The sequence below is a fragment of the Aulonocara sp. 'chitande type north' Nkhata Bay genome, linkage group LG7 (assembly GCF_057382095.1).
Source record: "Aulonocara sp. 'chitande type north' Nkhata Bay isolate Kocher_YH1m ecotype deep benthic linkage group LG7, A_spYH_male_GT1.1, whole genome shotgun sequence".
Taxonomy (NCBI): domain Eukaryota; kingdom Metazoa; phylum Chordata; class Actinopteri; order Cichliformes; family Cichlidae; genus Aulonocara; species Aulonocara sp. 'chitande type north' Nkhata Bay.
The window spans coordinates 3,436,905-3,462,610 of record NC_141350.1 but is presented as its reverse complement, the minus strand read 5'-3'; the positions used below and the strand labels follow the sequence as shown (position 1 = coordinate 3,462,610).

Sequence of the window (25,706 nt, the reverse complement as noted above, 5' to 3'; positions counted from 1 at the left end):
TGGGCTTTTGGTTTTGACTATTTTTCTTTCAAACTAATAATTTTCATCTGCTTCGTTTTAAGAGTTCTTTTATTTTTTTCACTACGAATGTAGGACAGGAAAAGTTGGGCAATAGTAAGGCCAAGAGGTACATGCTTGTACTTCCCATGAGTATGTCAAATGCCAGTGAAAGTGAAAAATTACACTGTGAAGTCGTAGAGTAAAGTACAATCTGTAGATTTCCAAAGGCAGCCCTGGGAAAAGCAAACATTATAAAACACACAAGCACTTTATCCACACGCAGTTTACCTCATACCATAACCCCTTAGTACTGTACGCTGCTATCGTGCCATAATCTTAAACCGACTATGAGACCAAATGTAAATTTTGTGAAATATTTGATGACTGCAACTAAGTGTTGAAATTGCAGCCCAATGTCAGGCTTACAAGCAGAATTTGTCTTTGTTGTGATCTCCTTTTTTTAGGTGGCATTATTAGACAACAAGATCACTGGTTTTTAATTATGGACAAGAACGTTTTATTATTTTTTTATTTCATTAATGCCTGTTTTTGTCATCAGCCTCTCTCGCAGTTCCTGTGCTGGTATAGACTTACAATAGCTCCTATTCCAATGGTCGGCCTTCACTGTCTACAGTGCTCTCACAACCCACAGTCAGACGGCTCTAGGAGGTCCTGTAGCTCTGCTGGTTACAGTGTGGCAGCTTTCCAGTTCTCCTCTCTTAATGTGTTTATAAATGTGATAATGATATTATGGAATTAGATTTGTGCATTTTTCATCTCTGAAGGATCTGCTTTCTAAATATTATGCTGGCAAACAAACATATGGTTGTGGTTGGATGTGAAAGCCACATTTATAATCTCAGGACAAATTCAGCAACTCGAGTTGGTGTTTGGATCCCTGTTGGAATGTAAAATGCTTCTTTCTGAAACAAAAAAGGGAGAAACTCAGCCATAGCGTATTCTTCTGTATATCTGAATATGTAAGCAAACACAACGTATAACTTATTTAAGATCCATTTACAACACTTTGGCAGTGTGAGTTGACCCACTGTGGTCACAGACTTGAATATATCAACAACTACCATAAAGTTTTGTACAAACAGTCTTGAGAGGAAGAACGACGACTGACTGGGGGGATTTTTTTCTATAGCACCACAATGATCTTCTTATTCTAAGTTGAAGTGAACTGGAATGGACTGACACCAAATGATCACTAAACGTGGACACCCGTCAGAACATTAGCATTTAGCTAACACCAGTATGTAGCTAACGTTAGCCTCAGAGAGCTACAAGCTATTTGCATCGCATTGTTTTTCTGGAGGCTCTTTTCCTGCTATATAAAATATAAGGTATAGGTATTTTTTTCTAACTCTGAATTATAAATCATCTCCTTCATCTGTTAAAATTAAAGGATTAAGATTTCACAAAACCAAACATAGATGTATACGCAGGTCCAGACTTTTCTCTGGAACTACGCAGATGACGATCTCATAATAAAGCACGACAGCCTAAATGAAAGCATGGCTATAAAAGCTTCGCTTCCTTTGATCATTCTGACTTAAGGGGCTCCACAGCCGGCCGCTGTTGACTCCGTCCTTGACTATGTCAGTGTTAAATTGTTTTTAATTGGGCAATTGTTACCATAAGGGCACAGCCTGAAGCTGTGTGTCATAAAGGTGATTTCTGATATGCCAGAAAGTTAACAACAGGAAGTGTTTTGTGACCGAGGAGCCACCGGCTTATGTGCAGTAGTACAGTGGGTTATGAAAGAAGATGATGCAGCCGTGTTGTAACTGTAGTTTTCGTGTCAGGAACAGTGTGTTTCTGGTTCCAGGGACTCATGCCGACAAGCCATCTGCTCAAAAATCCTTTTTGTCACAATTTGGCATATGCAGCATATTTTGGAGCATTCAGTTTGTACGCTCTGCTGTTCTGTTTTGGTTTTGGGGTTTTTATTGATGGTATGATTACGTTTCTGTTTAAATGGTGTTTGCACAGTTTAACTATCGCGATATCTATCAAGTGTTGCAACCCACATTTTTCCAGACTAAATGTAAACAGATATGTACAGTGAATATTCCAGATGAGCCTCGGTTTCTTGGTATGCAATGAACTAGATGTCCTGACCTCAAGGTTCAATTAGAACAGAAAGTGCTTGCAGTGCACTGCTCAGCACAGATGTTATCGAAAGATGCTATCGAACGAGAAGCCTACGGGCGATTGGATTGGCTTTTCTCATCCCTCATGCTGTTCCTCTGTGTTACTTTCTCACTGACCCTCGAGCGCTAGTAAACACGAGGGGTTCAAGGCCTCATCCGAAGCCAGCAGCAATAAAAATGAGTAATGACCGCCTCTCTGTTTTCCTTTTGCAGACAAGCCAGCCTAAATGAGGCAGCCGAGAAGTATTACGGACAAGCAGCGAGCCTGAGACCCAACGTGAGTAAAACCACAGCTAGCTAATCTTCCCCCGTTACTATTTACTCTGATGGACAATGCGCAATCGCAGTCTGGGTGGCTTTCCAGTATTATTACTCTCTGATCTGCTTTTGCACAACACCATGCATTGTCAATGGAGCTCAGACAGATGAATGCTAGGTTTTTACTATGCCCAGAGATTTGCTTGTCCAACATCCATCACCAACTTCAAAGGAGAGGCCAGGGTAAGCAGAATGAAAAGAATAATGATAATAACACTGAGTCAGGGGACTGTGACGTCTTGAAAATGAATGGGATCCAGTCTTTGAGAGCTCTGACAGGGAGGGTCAAGTTGTTTAAGTGAGGGTCACAGAAGGAGCGAAGTATGTTTGGCATGTGGTCACCCTGTTTATTCCTGCATCTTGATTAAAAGAAATCAGTTTGGGATTAATGATCAACTATATCTGAACAATGATATACAGACAAAGCAAAGTCTAGTGTTAGGACCACATAAACCCTGGGATAACACAAACAAATACTGACAAATGGAGCAACCAAAACTTGAGTATAACAGAGGAATTCGATGTTTTTTCCATACATGACGAAATTCAAAGAGCGTAACTGTTCAGATCCCTGACCGTTCCCACTGATACTTTTTCTGATGTCTAAATAATTACTGTTAACTGCCTCCACCCAAAATGCACAGCCAGCGTTGATTAGATGTTTATAGGCCGCTTATTGTGCTCCACATTGCCGACAATAGACCGAGGTAGAGCTGCTGTGTTTTCCGTGTGCCCAGCTAAGTGAGGAACGAGATGTGAAATACTGTTCTTTAAATAACAATAATAATAATTATACATTTTTTGCTTTTAATGAAACCCGTCGGTATTGTACATCAAATATTGCAGTTTTGATATATGACAGGATGATTTATGAGCATGTTTAAAGCATAACTGGGTTCTGAAAGGTTTAAAGAGTACAAACTCATTATCGATAACACATCGATTTTGTGGAGTCTCACATCAGGTTCTTGTCATTAATCCATAACAGACTCTTACATACACAACTACAGCCAGTTTGGAGTTAACAAGTTGGCTTCAAACTGTTTGGAGAGTGTATGAAATACACACAACACCATTTCTGTGTCAGTGTTGTTCAGTTCGTCTGTAAATTAAAGTCTCGAGATGTTTGTGTACTCCGTAGTCCTCGTCCACATGCAGTTGCATCGTTTTGCCCCTGTCGGGTCCACTTTTTGGGAAACTTTTTGTTATTTGTGTTACTTTACAGCTGAGGCATTATTATAATTTAGCATCTTCATCCATCTTCCTTACCTGTATCCTTTGTTCTTTCCAATGTGATTTGACTTAAGCCACGTACGCTGTCTATCTTCATTTGTCATTTCATGCTTTACTGCGACTTGACTCTTTGCTCTCCAAAGGCCCTGGTGTTTTATATTAGGCACATATGTCTGCTTGCTTTCAGGGAGAGAGGACACTTCCTTCCATTCAAAGGATTTAACAGTCCTACAGTTCCCTCAATCTAGATAAACTAAATCGGGTTGGATGCTTGCTTAGCATCAGTTGCTCTCTATAACCTATGACATCTGCCCTTTCAAAGTTTCCAACTTTATATGGATAGTCTTTGCTTAAATGGCTATTTAAAGTCATTGCAGCCAGGTCATTCAACACCTGGTTTTACACTGAACATTCACAACCTCTAAAGCATATGTTGCTTTACAGTCTAGGCTAATATGCTCTGCATCTGGACATGCCTCTGCTCCTGCATGCCTATTTCAGCGAGGGTGGGGAGGCAGCGAGGTTACAGAGCAGCAGGAAATGAGAAAAAAATAAAAGCTTTTGACAAGCCAGTGTTCTGCAGTGTGTTGCAAGGGCTAGGAAGAATGCAGAAACGGGGGTATAAATCACAAACGGCTTAGATATATGAAGAAGGGGGAGAAGCAAAGGCTTTTAGTAGTCTTTAGCTTTGAGTCTGCAGGGTAGACTTAGGAGGGAAACAAAATTCAGGGATTGCTAAGTTATGCATGGGTGAAAAGAGCAATCTTTGAAGCTATGCTGCAGCTGTGCTAAGAAGAAAACCAGCACTCTGTGGATTTTCTACCCAGGAGTCACTGCACAGTGTTTCACGTGTTACACCACTCATCAGCAAGTGTCCTGGGGAGCGGTAAAAAGTGTGAATACAAGCTTTGTTAGCTTTCTGGAAAACATTTACTTCTATTCTCCAGGATCCATCCATTCAAACCCTGACTTTGACTGGACAGAGTTTGTTTGTTAAAGTCTTACTGCCCACCTGCTTCAGTGAACTCACACATGTATTAGAGACTGGGGCAATGACATTTTTTGTTTTTTGTTAACACACAATACATCAATACATTGTGGCTCCGTTTATGTGTCGTCACTGTCACTGTCAACTGTGTCCATCTGTATAAGAAAAAATACTTTGGCTCACAATTTTCAGACTTTTAAAATGCACCAACTTGTAAACTGAAGCCTGGCGGTTATTCTATGATTTAAACATCCAATGATGGGTCAAAAAGAAGGTAATTTAGAGTGCCTTAGAACTACCCCAGCCATTAAATTCAAGAACCCTGGCTGCTAGCAGAACAAATTTAGTTTTGCCAGGATGCTTTAAATTAAAAGAAAGACCCTCTCCAACGAGCTACAGTAGAGGTCTTGGTCGTGTCAGTCCTTCCTTTGGGCCATGCATGTGTTCTATGTTTTACATTTTATGTATGTCTTTTATCCTGTCTTCCTTCTCTCACCCCAACCAATCACAGCAGATGGCCCCGCCCCTCCCTGAGCCTGGCTCTGCCGGAGGTTTCTTCCTGTTAAAAGGGAGTTTTTCCTTCCCACTGTCGCCAAAGTGCTGCTCATAGGGGGTCATATGATTGTTGGGTTTTTCTCTGTATCTATGAAGCGCCTTGAGGCTACTTGTTGTGATTTGGCGCTATATAAATAAAATTGAATTGAATTGAATTGAATTGAATTGAATTGAATTGAATTGAATTGAATTGAATTGAATGTGTTTACAGCAGAAAATGGTTTTCTCTCAAGGGGACTGTGGTATAGTTGGGCTATACTGGTTGAATTCTGCCAAAGAGAAAAGCACTCTCCTTCTCATTAAAATGGAGATCATGCATGGAGCATCACTCATCCTACTCTGGCACTGGAAAAACTGTGAAATGTTTTGTAAGCGAACAGTCCAGCAAACGGCATCGTTCACACAATTCCTCGTAGTTGGGAATATATGAGACAAAGGCTAACACTCTTAGGAGAGCTTCTGTGCTTAAAAGTGTGACACTTAAACTCCAGATTCACATTAATATAAGAATGTAAACTGTCCAGTTATTCATCTGGGGTTGTTTATTTGGAGAGTTACTTAAATGTTGATATAGATTCAGTGTCATCTATTCAGTCTTCATCTATTATGATTTCTCCGTTCGCTCTTTCAACAAGAGAAATACTTTGGGTTACCTAATGGATCAAAAGAAATTGTTCACCTCTTTAAATATCATAATCATGCATGTTTTAAGTCAGACGTGCATGTGATGATCGTTATAGTAAAAAAGTCTTTCTTTTTTTTTTTTTTTTTTTAACATCCTCGTATTCTAGGAATTACAATTATAGAAATCACAATAGTCCGAAGCAGTAGCCTCACTACACGATTAGACATGTTTTTCACATTTCAAACTGAAATAGTGATCAGATGTGGCCCTTCCCTAGCCCTGGATATCCTCCTGACATGATTGCACCCCAGACACATTTCCTGTAGTTTGGTCCTCATGACTCACTCATTGCACCGCTGATGATTTTGCCCCTCGGCACTAACGGGAATAAACAGTATATTCATCTCAACCCACTTCAAAGTCGCGGTCGCTCCCTCTGACATCTACGGCCACAGACAAGACACAGAGACACGCAAAGCAGCATGATTACCAAACTCCAAACAGGGTCTGGGTGATCAGACGAACAGAAACCACTGTGTTAAAAAATTTCTTTCTTTATTTAAGCCTCACCTCTGGCATTTTCTCTTGCTTTTGTCATAAGAGACAAGTTACTGTTACTATTTTTTTCCATTTCCATTAAATTATGTACATCCCAAAGTGTGAACAGATGGACTTTATGTGCATTATTTATCAGCCCGTGGATGTAGTAAAATTTGAATTTTTTATTAGAACATATCTCTAGTTAAAACACTGTCCTTATGTGTATGTTAGCTCCCGTTTGCTATGTCCCAGGCAGCTGTGTTTGTACCAACTACACTAGTTTATAAACTGTTGCATTGTCTTTTGAGCTTAATCTCTGAATCCAATTGGTCTTACCCTAAAATAACTAAGATCGCTCTCTTTTTTCTTCTTAAATTTCAGTACCCTGCAGCTTTGATGAATCTTGGGGCAATCCTCCACCTCAATGGGAAGCTGCAAGAAGCTGAAGCCAATTACCTCCGAGCACTTCAACTAAAACCAGATGATGCCATCACCCAGTCCAATTTGCGTAAGCTGTGGAACATCATGGAGAAACAGGGCTTGAGGACCACGAGCCCCTGAGCTCAAGAGATCCCGCCTACTCGCCATCTGCACACCAGACCCGGGAAAAGGACAGCCTACACGCTCCTCATTTGCTCCTGTAATCCAGAAAGGATGGAAGAGACTCAGGGAGAATGTTTGCTCAAAGAGGCCGTGACTGTACCACACAGCTCTCCTAGTGACTCCTGAGCTTCGCATACACCTCAGGCCAGCAGCTTTCCTCACAATCATTGCTCACAGTTTGGCAGACGTTATGTGGTATTTGGACTTTTAAGTACTTTTTTCAAAATTAAGGCTTTTTTTCCTTTATAACTAAAGCACTTGAAGTAAGACCAGGTACATCCTTTAACATTTGAGATGAGTTATACTTAAACTAAGCAATTCTGCTGAAAGGTTTCTCAAAAAGAATTGTTGAACTGGGTAAAATTTAATATTAGAGATAAAAGAGAGGAAAGGATCTCATAACGCTGCACTGGGGGGGAGCGGGTAGTTTCCAACACCATTAAATGAAGTTCTTGGTTTGACCAAATACTCCACTTTGATCATGAAGACAGTACATGAAGAACTAACAACATTCAAAATCACAACTTAAATTTATATCTCAACTCTCCAGCTTGTGTACTGATTCATAGTCTCGGTGATGAAATTTGTTCATTAGAATATACACACTTTGCTATTATTGCAAACCATTTGTAGCACTCTCCTAATATTCGGTGACAACTTGAAAAAGGGAATTGAATTTGTTAGCCATTGCAGCACAACGGTAGCCTCTGCAAATGTTCCGCTTTGCAAAACCCAGCATATTTTGGCAGTTAAGCTCAAAAAGTGAAGAAAAATTTGCATTGTAATGACTTAAAAGGTGTAATATCTTTTTCATGAGTGTAGCAGGAAGTGTTTTTATCATTACAGATCTTCTCTGCATTGGTTAAGAAGTCACCATGGCAGTTAAGAAACTATACATAGAAATGTTAAGCTACCTTCCTGTGGAAGTAACAGACAAAAAATAGGTAGGTACTGTAGATTCAGGTACACCGCCTTGCTACATGCCCGAAGCTTTTATAGAAGAGTGTGTAAGGACCTTAAGCAGATGAAGGAGTTCTTCTAACCAAATACAAAAACTATGCTGATGCACACCTTTTAACCACAGAACAGTGCACAGTCATGGTGCATTTGAGGGAAATATTTTAATGCCTTTATGTTGATATAAGTAAGTTTAGTGTGTGTGTGTGTGCGCGTGTGTGTATAAATTAATTCTAATATATACCTACATAGTGTATAGTATCAAAAAAATCATCGAAAGCAGCAAAAAAGTAGCCAGACACAAATTTGACTGCGTTACTGAGCAAGTTTGGCTTTTTACATTATTACAGTATTTCTCACATTGTCAGTCTTTCAGTCTCATTTGTACATATTCTGTGTAATTTGTTTGTTTTATTGTCAGCAAGTGAAACAGCACCTTCCCAGAGGTATCAGCATGTACCATATTTAGAATAATTTGTTTGTTATTGGTTCACAAACCTCTCAGCTATCCGTGTCCTTTGTTTATTTCATTTTAAGTTATTGCTCTGTGTTAACTAGCAGCAGAACCAGCTGGTACTGTGTTTTTAGATGTAAAAAGAAGGAAACGACAGCTGTTATGTTTACTCCTGTGGTCATTATGGAGTAAATACCCAGTTATGTGGCCCGTCGTGGGTAAATACAGAGCAGCGTCTACAACGAATGGTAACGTTTTTTGAGTTTATGTCATTTGTTACAGTCACAATGCTATAACACCGTTCTGTTTTTAGCTATGATGAAGATTCACAGTTCACATTAATTCCTAGCACCGTATGTCACACACATCAGACATATCGTGTAATTATCACATGTATATATAAAGTGTTTATGAAGAAACACTGTCAGCTTGTTTTAATGAAGGTGTTTGAGAAAAAAAATGTTTCACTCTGTGTCTCTGCTCAGGGATCTCAAGCGGTGGGCTATTGCAGAAACTTGTTCACGGAGCGTTTACTAAATTAAAATTTATTTTTGAAAGTTGTTGTATTTGTATAAATTATCGAGCTTTGTAGCCCCATTTTTTCTCCTTTTTGTATTATAAAATGAACAATGTGCCAGAGTAGACCTTTCTTCCCAGTGGTGTTTCTCTTTGTTTTGTTTGTCTGCTTATCTGTTTGTTTGTTTTTCCACAATAAATTGATGGTGTTCTGCTTTGACGAGTGCCTGTGCAGCCATTATTGCTGATTAGGGATGGGTATCGTTTAGGTTTTATCCGATACCGGTGCCAAATCGGTACTTTTGAAACGGTGCCAATGCTCAAACGGTGCTCAAACCGGTGCTTAAAGGATGGAGAACACAAAATTGGTCCAAAAACCTCTCATGTTCAGCTGTTTTTTTGTAAAAAGATAACAATGTTAGCCTTTTCTGCAGCTATGGGGCATATATGGCATCACTCTTTGTTGGAAGCAGTGCTTAAACAATGGAAAAAAAACACAAACTTTGTCCAAAAACCTCTCATGTTTAACTGTTTTCCACTTTTTCTTTGGTCATTTTAGCCTTTTTGGCCAGGGTGAAGGGAGTATCTGCCATCAAACAAGAAGACAGCCGCATGTAACTACGACGGCGTTTGCTAGTTCACCTTACTGCATTAATGTAATAACGTGGTTAGCCTACTCAACGTAAATTACACACGAACAACATTAAGCTACTCACGCAGAGAAGAACGGCTGCTGCTGCATCATCATCCTCATCATTTCTGCTACACTGGCAGGGCTAGGGGCCAGGACTCTCCCCTTCGGGTTTTTGGGGGATGTTGCTAACTCCGGGTCAGATAACAGGCAACCCACGCACAGTAGATGCGCTCGGTGTGAGGTCTCGCAGCAAGCTATCATACGGCGCATTTCTCGGCTTTAAAAAAAACGCTATGCGTCGCCAGGTGTTTCATCGGATTTAAGGTGTTACCTCCTTTGACAGTATCACAGTATCAGCTTAAAGCACTTGTTGCAGGCTGCTGAGTTTGCATATTTTGCTGTGAAGTACAGCCAGACTTCTGACCGCTTCGCCTTGGGCATTTTTAATCTGTAGCTCTGCTCTAGAAGAACGTACGTACCTGGCCCCGCCTACTATCCTCGGAAACGTAAAATGATTGGCTAGAAGTGTGTCACAGCTCAGGAAAAAAAAGCACCGAAATAAAGCACCGAAATGTGCGCTGCTTTTCGGTCTGGTTACTACCGTTTATGTCAGAACCGGTGCCATCATGGCACCGGACACCGGTACCCATCCCTATTGCTGATAGTGTAGGTCACAGATTGATATTAAGGTTTTGCCAGTCACACTTTGGAGCAACAGCTTGAGTTTTACATCAAATTTCCGTTGTATTAAGCGTTAATGGGGTGATCTTCCATGCTGTGGAACAGCTTTTACAGGGTATATAAAGTTGCCCCCTGTAAATTTGCTAAAATGTGTCATAAAATCAACTCAAATGAATTTCCTCTGCTTTGATCTTTGTACAACAAAGGAGACATGTAAATATTGCCATATGGAAGGGGTAGCAGTGTGGAGCCACATATGGTCGGTGTGTTTCGATTCCACCCGTCCCACAATTCAGACCCCGTTGACAAGTAAAGGGCCTTTCCCTGTGAACGAAGCAGTCTGCCTTGTGATGTTTCTCACATGTTCTGCTTGGAAGGTCTGCGTCCATGAACCGAGCTCACCATGGTGCCCAGATTTCCTTATCGAGCTGGAATGCATGGGCGCTGCTTGCACTCACAGTCCAGTTTGGCTCTTCTTCTCATAACACAGGTGCGCTTCACTTAATCTCTGCATCAAATAGCGAAAGTTGACAGTTTGTTGGGTTGTGGAGTCACGCCGCAAATGCGACGTAGTTTTATTTATTGCTATATGAAACAGTAGGCATTTGACTGTCTTCCCATAGCTTGCTAACTGTGAAATTACACGTCAGCTCACATAGTTACCATTCCCTAAAATAGGGAATGTCATGTTTCCAGTGGAGTCTGCAACCAGACAAGTAGATTTTTATGCAGTTATTAAAACAAGGCAAACATGAACTTCTGATCATAGCACTGGTAATAAGGAAAGGGAATAATAATAAAAAAAGGGAGACATGGTGGCGCGGTGATTAGCACTGTCGCCTCACACCTGGCCAGGGTGTGTACACGTTCTCCCCCGTGTTTGCGTGGGTTCTCTCCGAGACGTGCACTTAGTGTGGTTAGGTTAATTGGTAATTCTATATTGTCCATAGGTGTGAATGTGGGTCTGTCTCTATGTTTTAGCCCTGTGACAGACTGGCGACCTGTCCAGGGTGTAGCTGTGGTAGCTGGGAAAGGCTCCACCCCCCACGATCCTGACAAGGATAAGCAGATGGAAAGAAGGGAAATGGACAGATTATGACAAGGCACTGAATTTTCAGGAGGTTTGAACAAGTGAGCTGACTAAAATAAATAATGTTTAATAATTGTTTAAATCTGCTTATTAATTATTTCATCCCATTTTTTTAGTCATAGTTGTTTTTGTCTCAAAATACTTAAGAGTAAACCCGTGCACATGTAGGAAAGATGTAAAAGTCTAGAGTTAAAGCAGGTTAACACATGTTCACTGCAGTAATGCACCTGAATCCAGGTTGTGCACCTGCACTGTACAATACTCTCCTCGCTTGTCTGTTAGTGTTGCCAAAACACTTAAGCTAGTGTTCCTAAAATGAGGTAAGAAGACACACAGTGAGCACATAACTTTGGATTTCTGTGTCACTGGCCTTTAAGCAAACAGTAGTGTTTCTGGGTTCTCATCTGCCTTTAAAGCTCTCAACACGTGGGTGTTTATGCAAGCACATAATACTGCGAGTTCTCATTAGTACTTCGCAGCTTGGATGACTGTGGCACCAACAAGGCCAAATCACTGACAATGTCATTATGCGGTGCAGAAACCCTGCAAATTGATTTCAATTAAGAGTTTTAGACTGATATAAAGTGACATGGCCGTACCATAAATTATACAGAACTGATTTATATTTCATGCTAAAAGCGACATTTCTTTAACAATGTATGTCAGAATTGCTTTTATATTTAATTAGATGTAAAAATAGTTTCCCTGCTTCTTTTATACGCTCCATATTTCTCTCATTGTAAGAGATAAAGGATTGTCTGAAGCCAGGCCCCAAGGAAATCAGAGTCATATGACTTCTGCTCTTATGACTTTAGTGCGCTTCATTGCTTGATATGACCTCTCGCACTCTCCAACTGTTCAAACTGGGAGAAAGGAATTCATTTTATTATGCTGTGATCTGGCAAATCTGCCTGCTGTTATCAAGCAAACATTTCGTGGTATGTACCGATGGACTATCGCTACTTTGATCTCAAGCACCTGAGCCAGGCGCTCACAGCACCCGACCAAGCTTGTTTGGAGTGGTTCACTGTGCGTGATGCAGAGAAGTCTTCCCCTCTGGACCCAATACCCACTGTTATTATTTGATAAAAGAGGCATTAGGATGAAGCTCCTCCATGAGATCTAGATTTTGCCTCATATTATTGAAGCGTTTTGATGTCCAGAAAGGAAATTGTCTTTCTTTGGCATTTTACAGCACATGTTGTACTGCAGCTGTTTATACAGGAGCTACTGTTCCTAAATGCAAAGAGGTAAAATGAGATATGGTAAAGTATGCAGATTCCTTTTAAAAACTTCTTTACCTGAGTTTTTATAATTTGTAGAACAAAAAGAGTTAATAAAGGCTAATTGGCACTAAAACCACAATTTTTCTGGTTTTTGCATTCTGCTGATATATTGATTACAGCATATGCACAGCCATACAGAGAACCCAGCATGTCTGTAGACTCTGTCGGCTGTAGTTTTATTTACCGTATTTTTCAGACCATAAGGTGCACCCAATTATAAGGCACATTAAGCGAAACAAAACAGTCAGATAAGTCAAACTTTACTCAACTCATTCTTCTTGCTTCCTCCACTTCCGTACCATTGATTCATTAATGCTGAATTCTCAGTCAGCTGGACTATTCCCATGTTGTTGCAGTATATTAATGACTAACCTCGTATTGTGGATGAATTATCTCAGTTGTTCTCCTGACTGAAGTTTGGTCCGTTTACAGCATCCTGCCATGCAATTACATTTGTCCCTAACCATCGGGAACCCTCACGTTAACTTTTATCGAGTGTAAAAAAGTTGGCGTTCATCCTCCAACTTTTCTGTGTTTATGCTATGCTAACATAGCTGTGTAGCTAGCTACCACGTAGCACATCATTATATACCAGCTAGCTCAACTTCAGTAACCCTACAAACGTCACTGCTGTTTAGTTTTCTGTCTTCATTTATGTTGGAAGTGATAGCAGAGCTGTACGTTTGAATTTTTCAGAAATCTCTCAGTCAGAACATGCTATATCATGTTTAGGTGGAAACTAGCGAGCTAACTTCCTGCTAACTTCTAACTCTGTTAAATTTAATAAATTCTGTTTTCATCGATGCCTGAATGTTAAACTTAATTGTTACACCTGGTAAAGCAGCAACACTGATCATTTTATTAAAGATGAAAGAATTTAGACAGTTTTTCACTCTCAGTGATGCTGCAGTGTAGTGATGTGTCGGTCGCGAACAAAATGGCTCTTAGATGTGAACGACGCGAGCCGGCTCCTTATCGCCAGCTGCGTTTTTTTTTTTCTTTCTCTCAACAGAGCGGGAGGGAGAGAGAGAGAAAGAGAGCCAGGGACAACAACATCACATTAGAAAGGTATAGTAATCATCCACAACTATTTTCAGTTGCGGATGATAAAGGATTATTCATGCAGGCCCATATGACAGAGAATATGCATCTTCTTTTTGTTTTCATATTTTAATTTATATTTAATTGTGTTGTGGTTTGTAGTGTTTTGTGTTGTTTCATTTTTTCAAGGAAAAAGCTGAAAATTTAAATAGTTAAAAGTTGAACTGTGACTAGTTGGTTTTTGTATTATATGATTTATTTATTACATTTTATGTGGAGTGAATAAATAAAAGTATATTTACGGTGGCCCCTAGAGACAAAGGACGTACAAACTCCAAAAGACGTAAAAACTCAGAAGCATGTAAAAACTCCAAAACACGCACAAAAGACAACAGAAGTGCTCCAGGATGCTAGGCCCAGTGTTGAGATTTTGTTACTTAGTGGCTACACAAGTCAGCAAGTACCAACGACTGGATTTGGTGTGTGGTAGTAACAGGTAAATGAACTTTTTTTTTTTTTATTATTTGAATATATATGAGTGCTTGTGTATAAATACACAAACAATACACATATGCTTTCAATTGTTTAATTTAAGTGATCTAGTAGCTCTGTTTTGAAGTTCAGTTAACTCTAGGAATGTGTTTTGGAGTTTGTACATGCTTTGTCTCTAGGGGCCACCACATATATTTATATATAAACATATATAAATAAAACCACTTTTTTTTACATTAATAATTCCTTTTGTGCATAATTTTATATTATTGTTAATAATTAATTAATTAAAGCAACAAAACAACCTAAAGAGCCGGTTCGGAGCCGAAAGAGCCGGCTCTTTTTAGTGAGCCGAGCCGAAAGAGACTGTTCTCTAAAAAGAGCCGGAAATCCCATCACTACAGCAGTGTTCGTTTGACTTTGGGACCTGAAAGGGTCAGAGTTTAGGACCCAGATTACTCCGCGAGGCCCCTGACTATGTTCCAACAATCCATCAAGCGGTAGCTTACCAAAGTCGTACCAAAACATTTTTGACAGAGTTTTGAGCGGCGTGTACCACATAAAATCGGTTTGAGGTCAGTAAGCACAACCAGTAGCGGTTTTAGATACGGGCGACACGGGCGGTTGCCCGGGGCGGCATCGTGGTGGGGGGTGGCATCACGGGCATCGGCAAAAAAAATAAAAATAAAAATGCTCGTACTCATGCTGCTCCGACGTCAGCGAGGGAATGGCACAGGCACCGATCGGTTTTCTATCGCCCATTTGCTGGGAGTAAGGGCGCCCTCCTGCTGCTTCTGGCAGGGGGAGGAGAGGGCGGGGCGGCGGGGGATTCTCTGGCTGGAGCAGCATCTAATAATAATCAACTCGCAAAATAAAACAAAATAAAAACAAACCAACAAACACGAAAACACCAGACATTATAATACAGACTTATAATTTGCACAGATGTTTTTTCGAAATTCTGTACACAAAAAGTGAGCGCGAGAACCCTCGGTGCGCCTGCTCGCTGCTGAAGTCAAAGTAAACTTTATTGTCCACTACATACAGTCCAGTATATAGAGAGACGAGACGACGAGGTTCCAGTTACAGCAGTGCAAGTAAACAAACAATATATATAAGAAGAGTAAGAAAATAAATATACACTTTAGGACTCGGGGTAAAGGGATCAATAACAATTTAAAATTTACAGTTTGATGATTTAAAGTCTCACACACAACCCGTCAAAAGGGGAGGGAGACCTGCTACTTCCAAATAGAGCGCATTTCATTTATAATGTTGTAAATCCAAGCCCGTTATGTATTCATGATTTGAACCTTGGGTTGTGTGAAATCCCAGAAATAAACCTTAGACAAAGTGAATCTGTGAACTAAGGTGTAGGTCTGTTAGATCATGTTGTGGTGATCCTCGGGTTGAGGGATGGGTGTTCATACTGGAGTGCAAAATTAAAACCAATGGAAGATGGACAAGAAAAGTTCAAAGCCATCAGGTCCTCAGTTTAGAAAAAATAGAAGAGGAGGAGAAACGAGCAAAAGATACAGGTAAGCAGATGTGTCATTGGATAATGGCAGGTCATCCTGAAACAATCAGAATCAGAATACTTTATTAATCCCTAAGGAAGTTATGTGGGTTACAGTTGCTCCGAGAAGAAATGGTAAAAATAGCAACAGTAACAGACTAAACTCCAAAGAAAACATTATATTACAGATTTTAATATTAATTAGTCATTGTTAATTGTTGATTTGCCCTGTTCTAATTGTATGACGAATTATGATGGCTGTTTGGTGGCCATTTGCATACTATGCATACTCTCTCTCTCTTCACATGTGTGTGTGTACAACAGTTTTTTGTTAATGTACAATCCTTAATATGTTTTGTGTGTGGGAGGGGAGGGGGGGGGGGGGGGGGCAGAGGGAGTGTTCGCCCAGGGCGCCAAACAGGCTAGGACTGCCACTGAGCACAACCAGGATTCACACATAAGGCGCACTCTCGATTTTTGAGAAAATTTAAGGATTTTAAGTGCTCCTTATAGTGCAGAAAATACGATACTTGGTTTTTCTCTAATGTGTCCAGAAAGCACCAAGTGAGCAGACCATGAGTGCACCGCATGCTCGAAGACGTATATTATTCAGCGATGATTTGTTCTTTTCTCTTTGCCACATAAGAACATAATTCTATAAAACAATCAATTAATATTCTCCTCACACAACATTGCAAGTTTGTCCCCAAACTATTCTTTCTCATGAATCCCGACTACATTCATTTAGTATTAAATGAGAAAACATTCATCAAAGTGACACTGTCAAATCCTTCACTTTTAGGATTTCATGCATGTTTGCGTGCAGTGTAATAATACCCAAGTGGAATGAGTTTTTGATGTTATCATTGAAATTAGCGTACAGAGTGCTCTGGCACACCGCAGGAAATGAGCACATCGGGTGGCTCTCTGTCGTCCACGCCATAAATCTTCTTTTCAACACTTACAGCGCTTGACATTCGGCTTTAGCTTTCACACAAGCAAACTGACAAGGCACTATGACACTATGTGTTATTAAAAGTTTAAAACTGAAGTTGCTGATGCGTGTGATTCCCACAAATCAGATTTAAATTTTCAGTGCCACGTCTCACACAATCCTCCAAAACCCTAAGGAGTTGTAACTAATAACTGATAGTTGTTGATCCACTCCAACAGGGCATACACTTTATCCCTGTAGATACCAGCTACTGCAGCGAACACACATTCATGCCTGCGTGTACACGATCTTGCATGGCTAGTTATGTGTGCTTGTGCAGGTGGACATGGTTTGCAGAAAAAAGGAGTCTGAGACACAACCCAGATCCCCATGTCCCGCAAATGGCCACCCCTGAAGACATACAGAGAGCTATTAACAAAGAAATCCCAGAGGCTTTCTAAACTCACACATCTCAGGAAACGGTATCGTTTTTTATTTCTACACTGACACAATGTACTTTGTCTTACTTCTTCCCCAAATGCTCAAGCTGGAATAATACCATTTTTTTGTAGAGCTATGACCGCACAAATGTGTGCGTATGTTGTCTGTGTTGAGGCGAAGGAGGAAGCAGGTGCGGTCTGTGCATATCGAGATGTCAGGATTGATTAGTTCCAGAGAAAGAGACAAGATGGGAAGATCCAGTAGTGTATTGTCAAAACAACAGGCTCTTCCCCACACAGCTGGATTTCCACTCAGACCGTCACATGTACGGCTCACAGGCTTAGAGGATCCGTGGGATAATATTTATCGGTGAATGGTGTGCGAGCCAGTGTGGGCTCTAAACTCATTGCTGTGCAGCAGCATGATAAAAAGAAATTACTCATCTGACCCGGGTGATTCCAGGTGATTTAACACATGCTGATAGCTATAGCGGCGGTCCTCGGTCGCTTAAACCAACAGCGCTACTAATCCACTGCAGCGCTCGTGAGATAGGAGATCAATAGGTTAACAAAACTGGGAGGATTCTGTTTTATTGACTGTTTTCTTTTCTGTATTGCATTACAAAACACTTTCATTACTTGATTCTTGGCACAAGTTTAATTTAGAGTCAATTACAAAAGGGTCCACTGTTGATACTGTACCTTTGAAGAAAAGGCTGCAGATCCAAATGTGCAAGCTTGCCTTATCATCTATTTTCTTTTTGGGTACTTTTGTCACAGTTATGTCATACATGTAACTTCCCTTTCTGCTCTTCCATAGTTGAATAAGGATGCTGTATGGAGGCAGTACTATTTTTAGTGACGGATGAGATTCTGTTCAGAAGGGTGTAACAGGACACGGTAACCACACAGTGACTCGCTCTTAATAACTATTGTGATTTTTTTCTGGAAGGATATTCAGAGTCACGCGTCTTTCTGCTGTATTAACTGTCAGCCAGTTCACCACAAACATCACATTTAATTGCAGTGATTTGGAAGCCAGTTTGACGTCTTTATGCTCACATCCAATCTGAATGCAGATGTGTTTCTTATTTATGCCACTGCTGCTGCTGCCAGAAGCTCTTTACCTGGAATGGCTTTTGCTTATATGCACCCTAGACTTTGTTTATTCTACCTAATATCAACTGAGAGGTGATTTGCAAGTTATTCTTTTTTTTACATTCTGCAGGATAAGTCCAAATGTATTGTATCTTCATTTGCCATCATTTGCGTTTGTGCCAAAACACATTGTAGTAATTTGCACTGACAGGTGATAGTTTTGTGTATTCATAGATAAAAAGTGGTGTCTTTCCTCCGGCTCAGCAGCGCATCAGAACAAACTAAGTAATATTAATAGAGTTTCAGAATGCAGCTTGAGTCTTATTTTAGTGATTTTCTTGCACTCAGTCATTCTGCTATGCCTTTGTCTTTTCACTTCATTACTTCATTGTTATTTCCAACCCTGCCAATACCCTTGAGCTGCTTTCCTTCCAGTAAGATCAACTGATCTTAATTACTTTCCATCTCACCTGTTTCCACCTAATCAGCCTCAATATATTTACAAGCTCCTCTTAACTAATGTTTTGCCAGATTGGCTTTATTCTTCTGTCATTGTTTTTTCTTGTTCCAAGTCTCTTTATTTGTGCATATTTTATTTAAATCTGCCTGCCAACCTGCAACCAGTCTTATGCGTCATCCTTTTGTATCTGACTGCCTCAGTATCGTGCATTTCTGTCCAGTATCTGAGTCATGAAACAGAAGTTCTTTCACCGAGTGATTCATGACGCAAATGGCTAAGCCTCTACAACTGGGCAGGTCTCCCATCTGTCAGCGTAGTGTAGCCTTGTCACTGGAGTACAGCCACCTCACTTAAACAAAGGCTACACTGATCTCCTGATTTCTCCTTCCTCCATTACATAATGTGGTCCTAATGAATCAAACATTAGAAGGTAATCACAGTATATAAACACCAATAAACACCCACTTGGTAACTGTCAATGGAGAATCTGTAACTTTCAGTCACAGCTATGTTTTTTTTACGTTTTAAGCTGTTGGTGGCAAGCTAGTTTGAGATTGGGTGCAAAAGATGTTCACTGGAGCTGGAGCATCACAACATGCAGGATGACTGCTGACAGTTCAAATAGAAAGTGACATATATGCACATGTATGCTTTGGTGAAGGCTGTAGAACTAGAGAGCATGAAGACACATAACTGATGATCAATGTTTGACTTGACTAGAGCATATAAGAAACTAAAGTTAAATAAGCCACAGTCTCAGGAAAAGAAATATTGTTATGCTTTGTCCACCAATTTTTTTCCACATCTATTACATAATGAGATATGGCCCTGGAGCTCACCTCTCCCTGGCCTTAAATACTTCTAATTGCTGATGGGAGTCAGCTGTACAAAAAAAGGTGGCACTTGAGGCAGGAGAGACAGCAGGACACACCCACACAAGGGCAACTACAGGAGGAGGCCCTGCTAGGGCTGTAACAGTCTTAGACGAAGTGTACCTTGTTATCTGAAAAGCAAAAACATAGTTTTCTTATGCTGAACAACAAATCATAAAGCACATTTTCATCCCCTGAAGTTTGGGTATTTATAATAATCGCTGTTGACGGGACACTTACAATTATATGTCGCAATTTATCTCCAGAAGCTTCTGCCAACATGACGTGTGCTTTTGAGACAGGCTCTGGGATGAAGTGGAGCGTTACCAGATGACTGGGAAATGAAATGAAATGGTGAGGGATGCTGCCAAGAAGGTGTTTGGTGTATTCTCTGGCCAAAGCAAAGATGACAGGTGGACGTAGCGATGGAATGACAAAATACAGGAAAGCACTCAAAGGAAGAGGATGATAAAGAAAAAGTTTGATAGTCAGGGAGATGAAGAAAGTAGACAGGAGTACTGGAAGCTGGACATACAGCAAAGAGAGAGGTGGCAAAGGAAAAGGCTCATAATGAGTTGTATGCAAGACCACTAAGGAAGGAGAAACGGGCTTGAATTAATTGGCTAGGAGAGATCGCAATGGAAAGGATGAGCAGCAGGATAGGGTGATTAAGGATAGAGATGGAAATGTAATCATGAGTGAAGAGAATGTGTTCGGAACATGGAAAGAGTATGTTAGAGAAGAGAACAGAACAGATGGAGGAAAATTAGTGAGTTAGTAAGTGCAGAGGCAGAGAATTAGTAAGAAAGAAGTGAGGCCAACCACGAAGAACGTGAAGAGTGGAAAGGTGACCGGTTTGTCTGTGAGAGAGGGCAATGAACTTTTTAGACTGTTTCATGCACTCATCAAAAGTGAGAGGATGCCTAAGAAAGAAAAGTTGTCAAGAACAAGGGTCCTGTGAGAAGCTGTAGTAACTGTTACTGCTGGTATGACTTCATGCCAAGAAAGTGCACTACAGATGAAATGTTTGGTTTGAGAGTGTTGATGGAGATGCACGGAGAAGGTCGGAAGAAGCTTTAGTACAAGGGGTCTGCAGCCATAGAGCTTTGACCTCAGACCTCAATGAGCTAATAAAAAGCTTTAATAGGTTTTTTTTTTTCAGTTGTGCTGTTTCTCATTTTATTAGCTCATATTGTAGATATACTTGACAAGTGAATTAATTAGATATGTTGGGCAGTAGAAACTGGCTTCCTTCCTCTGCAGTTTACTGCAGCCATACTTTAAGCAACACAGCACAGCATTCTCTCACTTAAATAATTACCCTCATGATTCTGTCTTCCCTTCTGCTGAAGTCTATTTCTGTGCTTGCAAATCCATGCATGTGTACTCTAAAATGTTGACTTGCAAACTGAATTGAGGTCTTTGTTTCTGTGCTCTCTCTCTCTCTCTATATATATATATATATATATATATATATTTTTTTTTTTTTTTTATCGATGTAATTCTTTAGTGTTCTTAGTATTTTTTGCAAAAGTGCCATCAGTCAGCTGTTTCGTGGCTGGACCCCCTTAGAGTAGAGTTGCCCAGCTTATTTATCCTTAGTGCAGTGGAAATGGCTGATTAGGTTCCTCAGAGACCCATTATAGCAGGCAACCTGTCACACTCAGCCACTGCCACCATTCATCATGCAAATTTAGAACACGGACACTACACTCAAGTCTGCTATGGTCTGCTTTATTATACCCGGATGTCAAAAACCAGTAAAAAAGAGTATACTGCTAACAACTCTGGACACTTCCTTCAAAAAACACCCATAATAAGAGAAATGGGACACCAATGGGTGAATGTCAAAGCAGCAACAGGTTTCATATCAATAGGGTTTGGTTAGGCAGCTTTGACACCCTCCTTAGTCCTGCCCTGTATCCCTCCTCTTTGCAGTAGCTGACCCAGGGAGCTTGGTCTTGGACAGATGGCTGGCCGCTATGTGTTATTCTACACTCGACTGGTAAAGGAGGTAATTTGCAAATAGGCTTCAGGATGCTAAGCACTGGGGTTCCAGTCTAGAGGCCTCCTGACAGATCTGATATGAATTCCAATGGAAAATCTCTCAAAGTTGCGGTTTGGACATCTACCAGTGGGCCTGCCTGAGCTCCAGAAAAATCCAGGGGTCTGTTAATTCTGATACAAACAATATGTTTCCCTTTTCTGATACACTTTTAACATGAAATTCTCACGTGTTGATGATTATGACTATTTACCACTGGAACTTAAAATCAGTGACATGACCACCAACTTAGACGTTAAAACATTTGAGAAGAAAATACTACAAATACCTTTCCTGCAGCAGATTCGCTTGTGTAATTGTTTTGACCATCATTGTTTCTCTTGAAAACTTGGAATCTGCTTATCACAGAGTCTCCATGAAGCATTTGGACCTTTAAACGTTTGAGCATGAAGAAACCATTACAGTTCATATTTGAGCCAATGAAGAGTAACCCGATTTACATGCAAAACCACATTTCACTTCCCTGTTTGCTGAGATTACACCTGATTCACATCAGTTAGCTTCACACACATGCAGCCTCTTTTCTCACATGGAAAGATCAAAAAAACTGAACATCGGCTCTTTTTTGCTACATGACTGATTGTAATTGTTGCCTTTGATTGTGTGACATTTACCATTCACAGCCATGCAAGTAGTTTGATGCTAATCACGAGAGTGCTACTGCATCTGTTGTCAAACCAGTCAAACACAAGATACCAAATGCAAAAGCTGTAGATTGTGGTCATTTACAGCATGAGCGCAAGACTAATGAGACGGTGCCTTGTAAACACAGTCCACGTTTTGTGAAAAATGCCTGTTGTATATTGAATGGGGTTGAAATAATAAGATCCAATGTGGGGTCCAGCTGTCTGCTGTCATGAGACACCAGAAAAACACTTTTTCTTCTTTTGAGTAATGTCATATTTTCCTCTCCTAAAGTCAGATGTTGTGTACAGTAACAATTATTCATTTATAGTATCAGTCATGACATGAATGGATTTGATGTGTTATTCCATGCTGGAGGAAAGACTTGCCGTGGAAGCAATCAGAAGATGTTTGGTAAAATAATATTTGCTTATTTGTTTTGGAACTGAGACAACTGGTGGTTCACTTCTTACCATCATTGACATTAAGGCTGTCAGCAGCTTTACAGGCACTTGAATTCAACAAAAAGTCTCAAGCCTAGATTACACTCAGATAACCGAGTACCGTAGTTATTGCTGTTATGTTTCCTTGATGTCTGCTTGTCCACTGCCAAGGTAGCTGCATAGTTGGTGCATTGTAATGTAAATTTACCACAGACCAGGAAGGTATGTACACATCCACACAAACCTTCACACTAACAGTCTCGTGATGACATTTACATCACTGAGACCCAAGTAGAACCTACTGGAATCATGGACATGAAAAGTATCATCCCTGTTTTATATGAACAAACTTTAAGACTGTATAACAATATCTTACATGTTGCATATTACAGAAATGCAATGATTTAATACACAGGCAATTAAACTGTTCTTGGTTAGAAGTCACCTTTATAATATTCTTATTTGTGGTGCAACATACACTACAAGAGGTAATTACAATCTTTTCTGGTAAAATTATTTCTAAAGAATTAACTGCATGGATTTAGATTAAGTCGGTTTACCAGGAACCTTAAAAAGCACATTTCTATGCCTACACATTTGTAAAGGGATTACATCCATGTGTCCTAGGAAATGCCTGTATCTGTCAAAACTGCTGATGGCCAGTACCAAAACCGATCCCAAGAGCAGAGAACCCAGAGTGGAGGCAGCAGAGAGTTTCAACAACCTTTATTTTACTAGATGCAAACACAATGATAACATGAACTGACACAATGTGGCATTGGACGTGATGATAACTTGGCGTGGGCCAGGAAGGGGCACAGGAGCGAATCAGGTAATGTCTAGTGGTCACACTGAGTTCAGTTTTGTGTTTTAAACCAGTTAATAGGATTTTAAAATTGAATCCTGCTTTAATAGGATTTTCTAGGGGAACATACTGCTGGCCCTAAATTGAAAACTGATTTATGTTTTACAACTTTGGAGTTTTTATTCTCTGTTAGTTAGAAACATACAGTAACTCTTTTTTTTTTAATCTTAGCAATGTTTTAAAGATGGTTCTTTGATTTCTTTACATACAGAATACACTTTGTCATCGCAGAGTGCACTCATCAACGTATTTGATGTAAAACATTTTGCTCTGTGTGCTTCTGCAAAATGTGGTTTAACCTATGAAAGATACTGTGGACAGCGAGCTCTGTGACCAAGAGAAGAACCAAGTATTGCAGCAAACACACAGTTTAGAAGTTGCAGCCACCCTGTGCACTACTATCACTGTTATGTTGCTAATTGTCTTTTTTCTCCACGTGAAACTGACACACCCCAATGAATTTATGAGCACTGAATTTAAGTGTGATCTATTCTTCATTAATTTCAAACTTCTTTGAATACATCAAAACCTACACCATCCGCACAAAGAGGTTCATTGTGCAAGCGCTGCTGTGTAATTATCCCAGGTACGGTCAGCTTCACAGAGCAGCTCTTTGTATGATGGACACCTGGTGGAAATATAAATAGGGAGGATGGAGGTGGTGGAGAGGCAGAGCTGCTCTGCGCTCTGAGGTTTCTTTTTTTCTCTGTGTGATTTACTGTTGGATTTAGGGCTCTGCTTAGACTGAATACATTAGTAGACAGCATGTAAGTAGGTGTGGCTTCACTAGAATCCAACAACCCTTTTGATCCAAGTGCCATTTGGTTTGCCAGACCTATGACCCGACAATGATGTCCAGTGACCTGAGAGGTGCTAAAAATGTTCCCAAGCAATTACATGTTCACCACAATTTCCTGGAATTCCCAGAAGATCATAAATCACTGCTGGGTCAGTCAACTAAAACGCTTGTGTTAATAGAACCTCAAGAGCAAATGACCCTTCAAATCAACATCTGTGGACCATGTTGGACAGACTTTCCAAGCTCTTAGTGCTAGACACCATATGTGAAAGGTGATGGTGATTCACAAATGACTAAACAAAGATTTAATGTGCAGGTGAAATGAAAACAAAATTATATTCTGCCACCGTGGGAGCTGCCTCGAGGGTGTTGTTATATTTTGTTCTTGCTGGCCTTTTCCTCAGCGGCTACACAGGCTCATGCAATGACAGTTGTTGAGACACCAGATTAGCCACCACAATTACAGCAGTTTAGCTAATCAGATAATGTGGAAATCAATCTGTTTTAATTTTATTTACAGTGCTGTCCAAAGGTCTGTGTGGGAGCCACCTTTAGATTTTGCTACCAAGGAGTCAGACTTTGTTTTGCTTTTCTAAAGTGACCTTGAGCACTGGTCTGCTTTTTCACTCTTCTTCAGTTTAGTCCTTGTACCAGACAGTTTTTAGAGAAATGTTTTGGTTGTTTGTTAAGTCATTTAACACTGAGGCACAACTTAGCAAAGAACCAATTTTGAATTGTGTCTTTAGGCACATTTTGTTCCCAATTCTTTAGTTGAACCAAAAAACAAAAAGGCTAAAAATAACAGGATTAAAACTGCATCATTAGCACCAATGAGGCAATAGCGAAAGAGCTATTAGGTTGAAAGCCTCATCAGAAATAGTCTCAGTGGAAGGGCAACTGTCAGGAAACAGGAAGAAAAGGCTGGGATATGTCAGATTACACAAGAAATGAAAATCAGTCTAATGGAGCGATAAATCAAACTTTGGCTTAAATCGGCATAGTTAAGCACAACAGTGAGTGTCTGTAACAATCAGTAAAACACGGTGGAGGCATGGTTTGAGCCTTTTACACCATGACAGTGCACCCTAACAAACGGCCACTCCACCGCTATCAGTCATGGATCGGCCTCTCCGGATCCCGGACCTCAACATTACGGAAGCAGTGTTGGATCATCTTGAGAGAGAACACAACAAAGAAGAGCTTTGGGATGTCCTTTAATGACAGTCCAAACTTTGCACGATACTATCCACAGCCCCACTTCATATCTCTCATAATCACATTAGGGCAGCGGTCCCCAACCCCCGGGCCTCGGACCGGTACCGGTCCGTGACTCGTTTGGTACCGGGCCGCGAGAGTTGAGGCTCAGGTGTGAAATGTCTGGTTTTCAGGGTTTTTATCGGTTTTCAGCATTATTTTGT

The 25,706-nt window shown here is 40.4% G+C and overlaps 1 protein-coding gene across 1 annotated transcript in view; it reads left to right on the top strand.

Moving 5' to 3' along the window:
• The window catches only part of tmtc2b (transmembrane O-mannosyltransferase targeting cadherins 2b), an 82,737-nt gene extending 73,569 nt beyond the window's left edge, over positions 1–9,168 (top strand). The window contains exons 11-12 of the mRNA XM_086298005.1: positions 2,373–2,436; positions 6,800–9,168. Coding sequence (XP_086154131.1) covers positions 2,373–2,436; positions 6,800–6,979 — 244 coding nt within the window. The 3' untranslated portion in view covers positions 6,980–9,168. The remainder of the gene's footprint in view (positions 1–2,372; positions 2,437–6,799) is intronic.
• Positions 9,169–25,706: the final 16,538 nt, after the last annotated feature.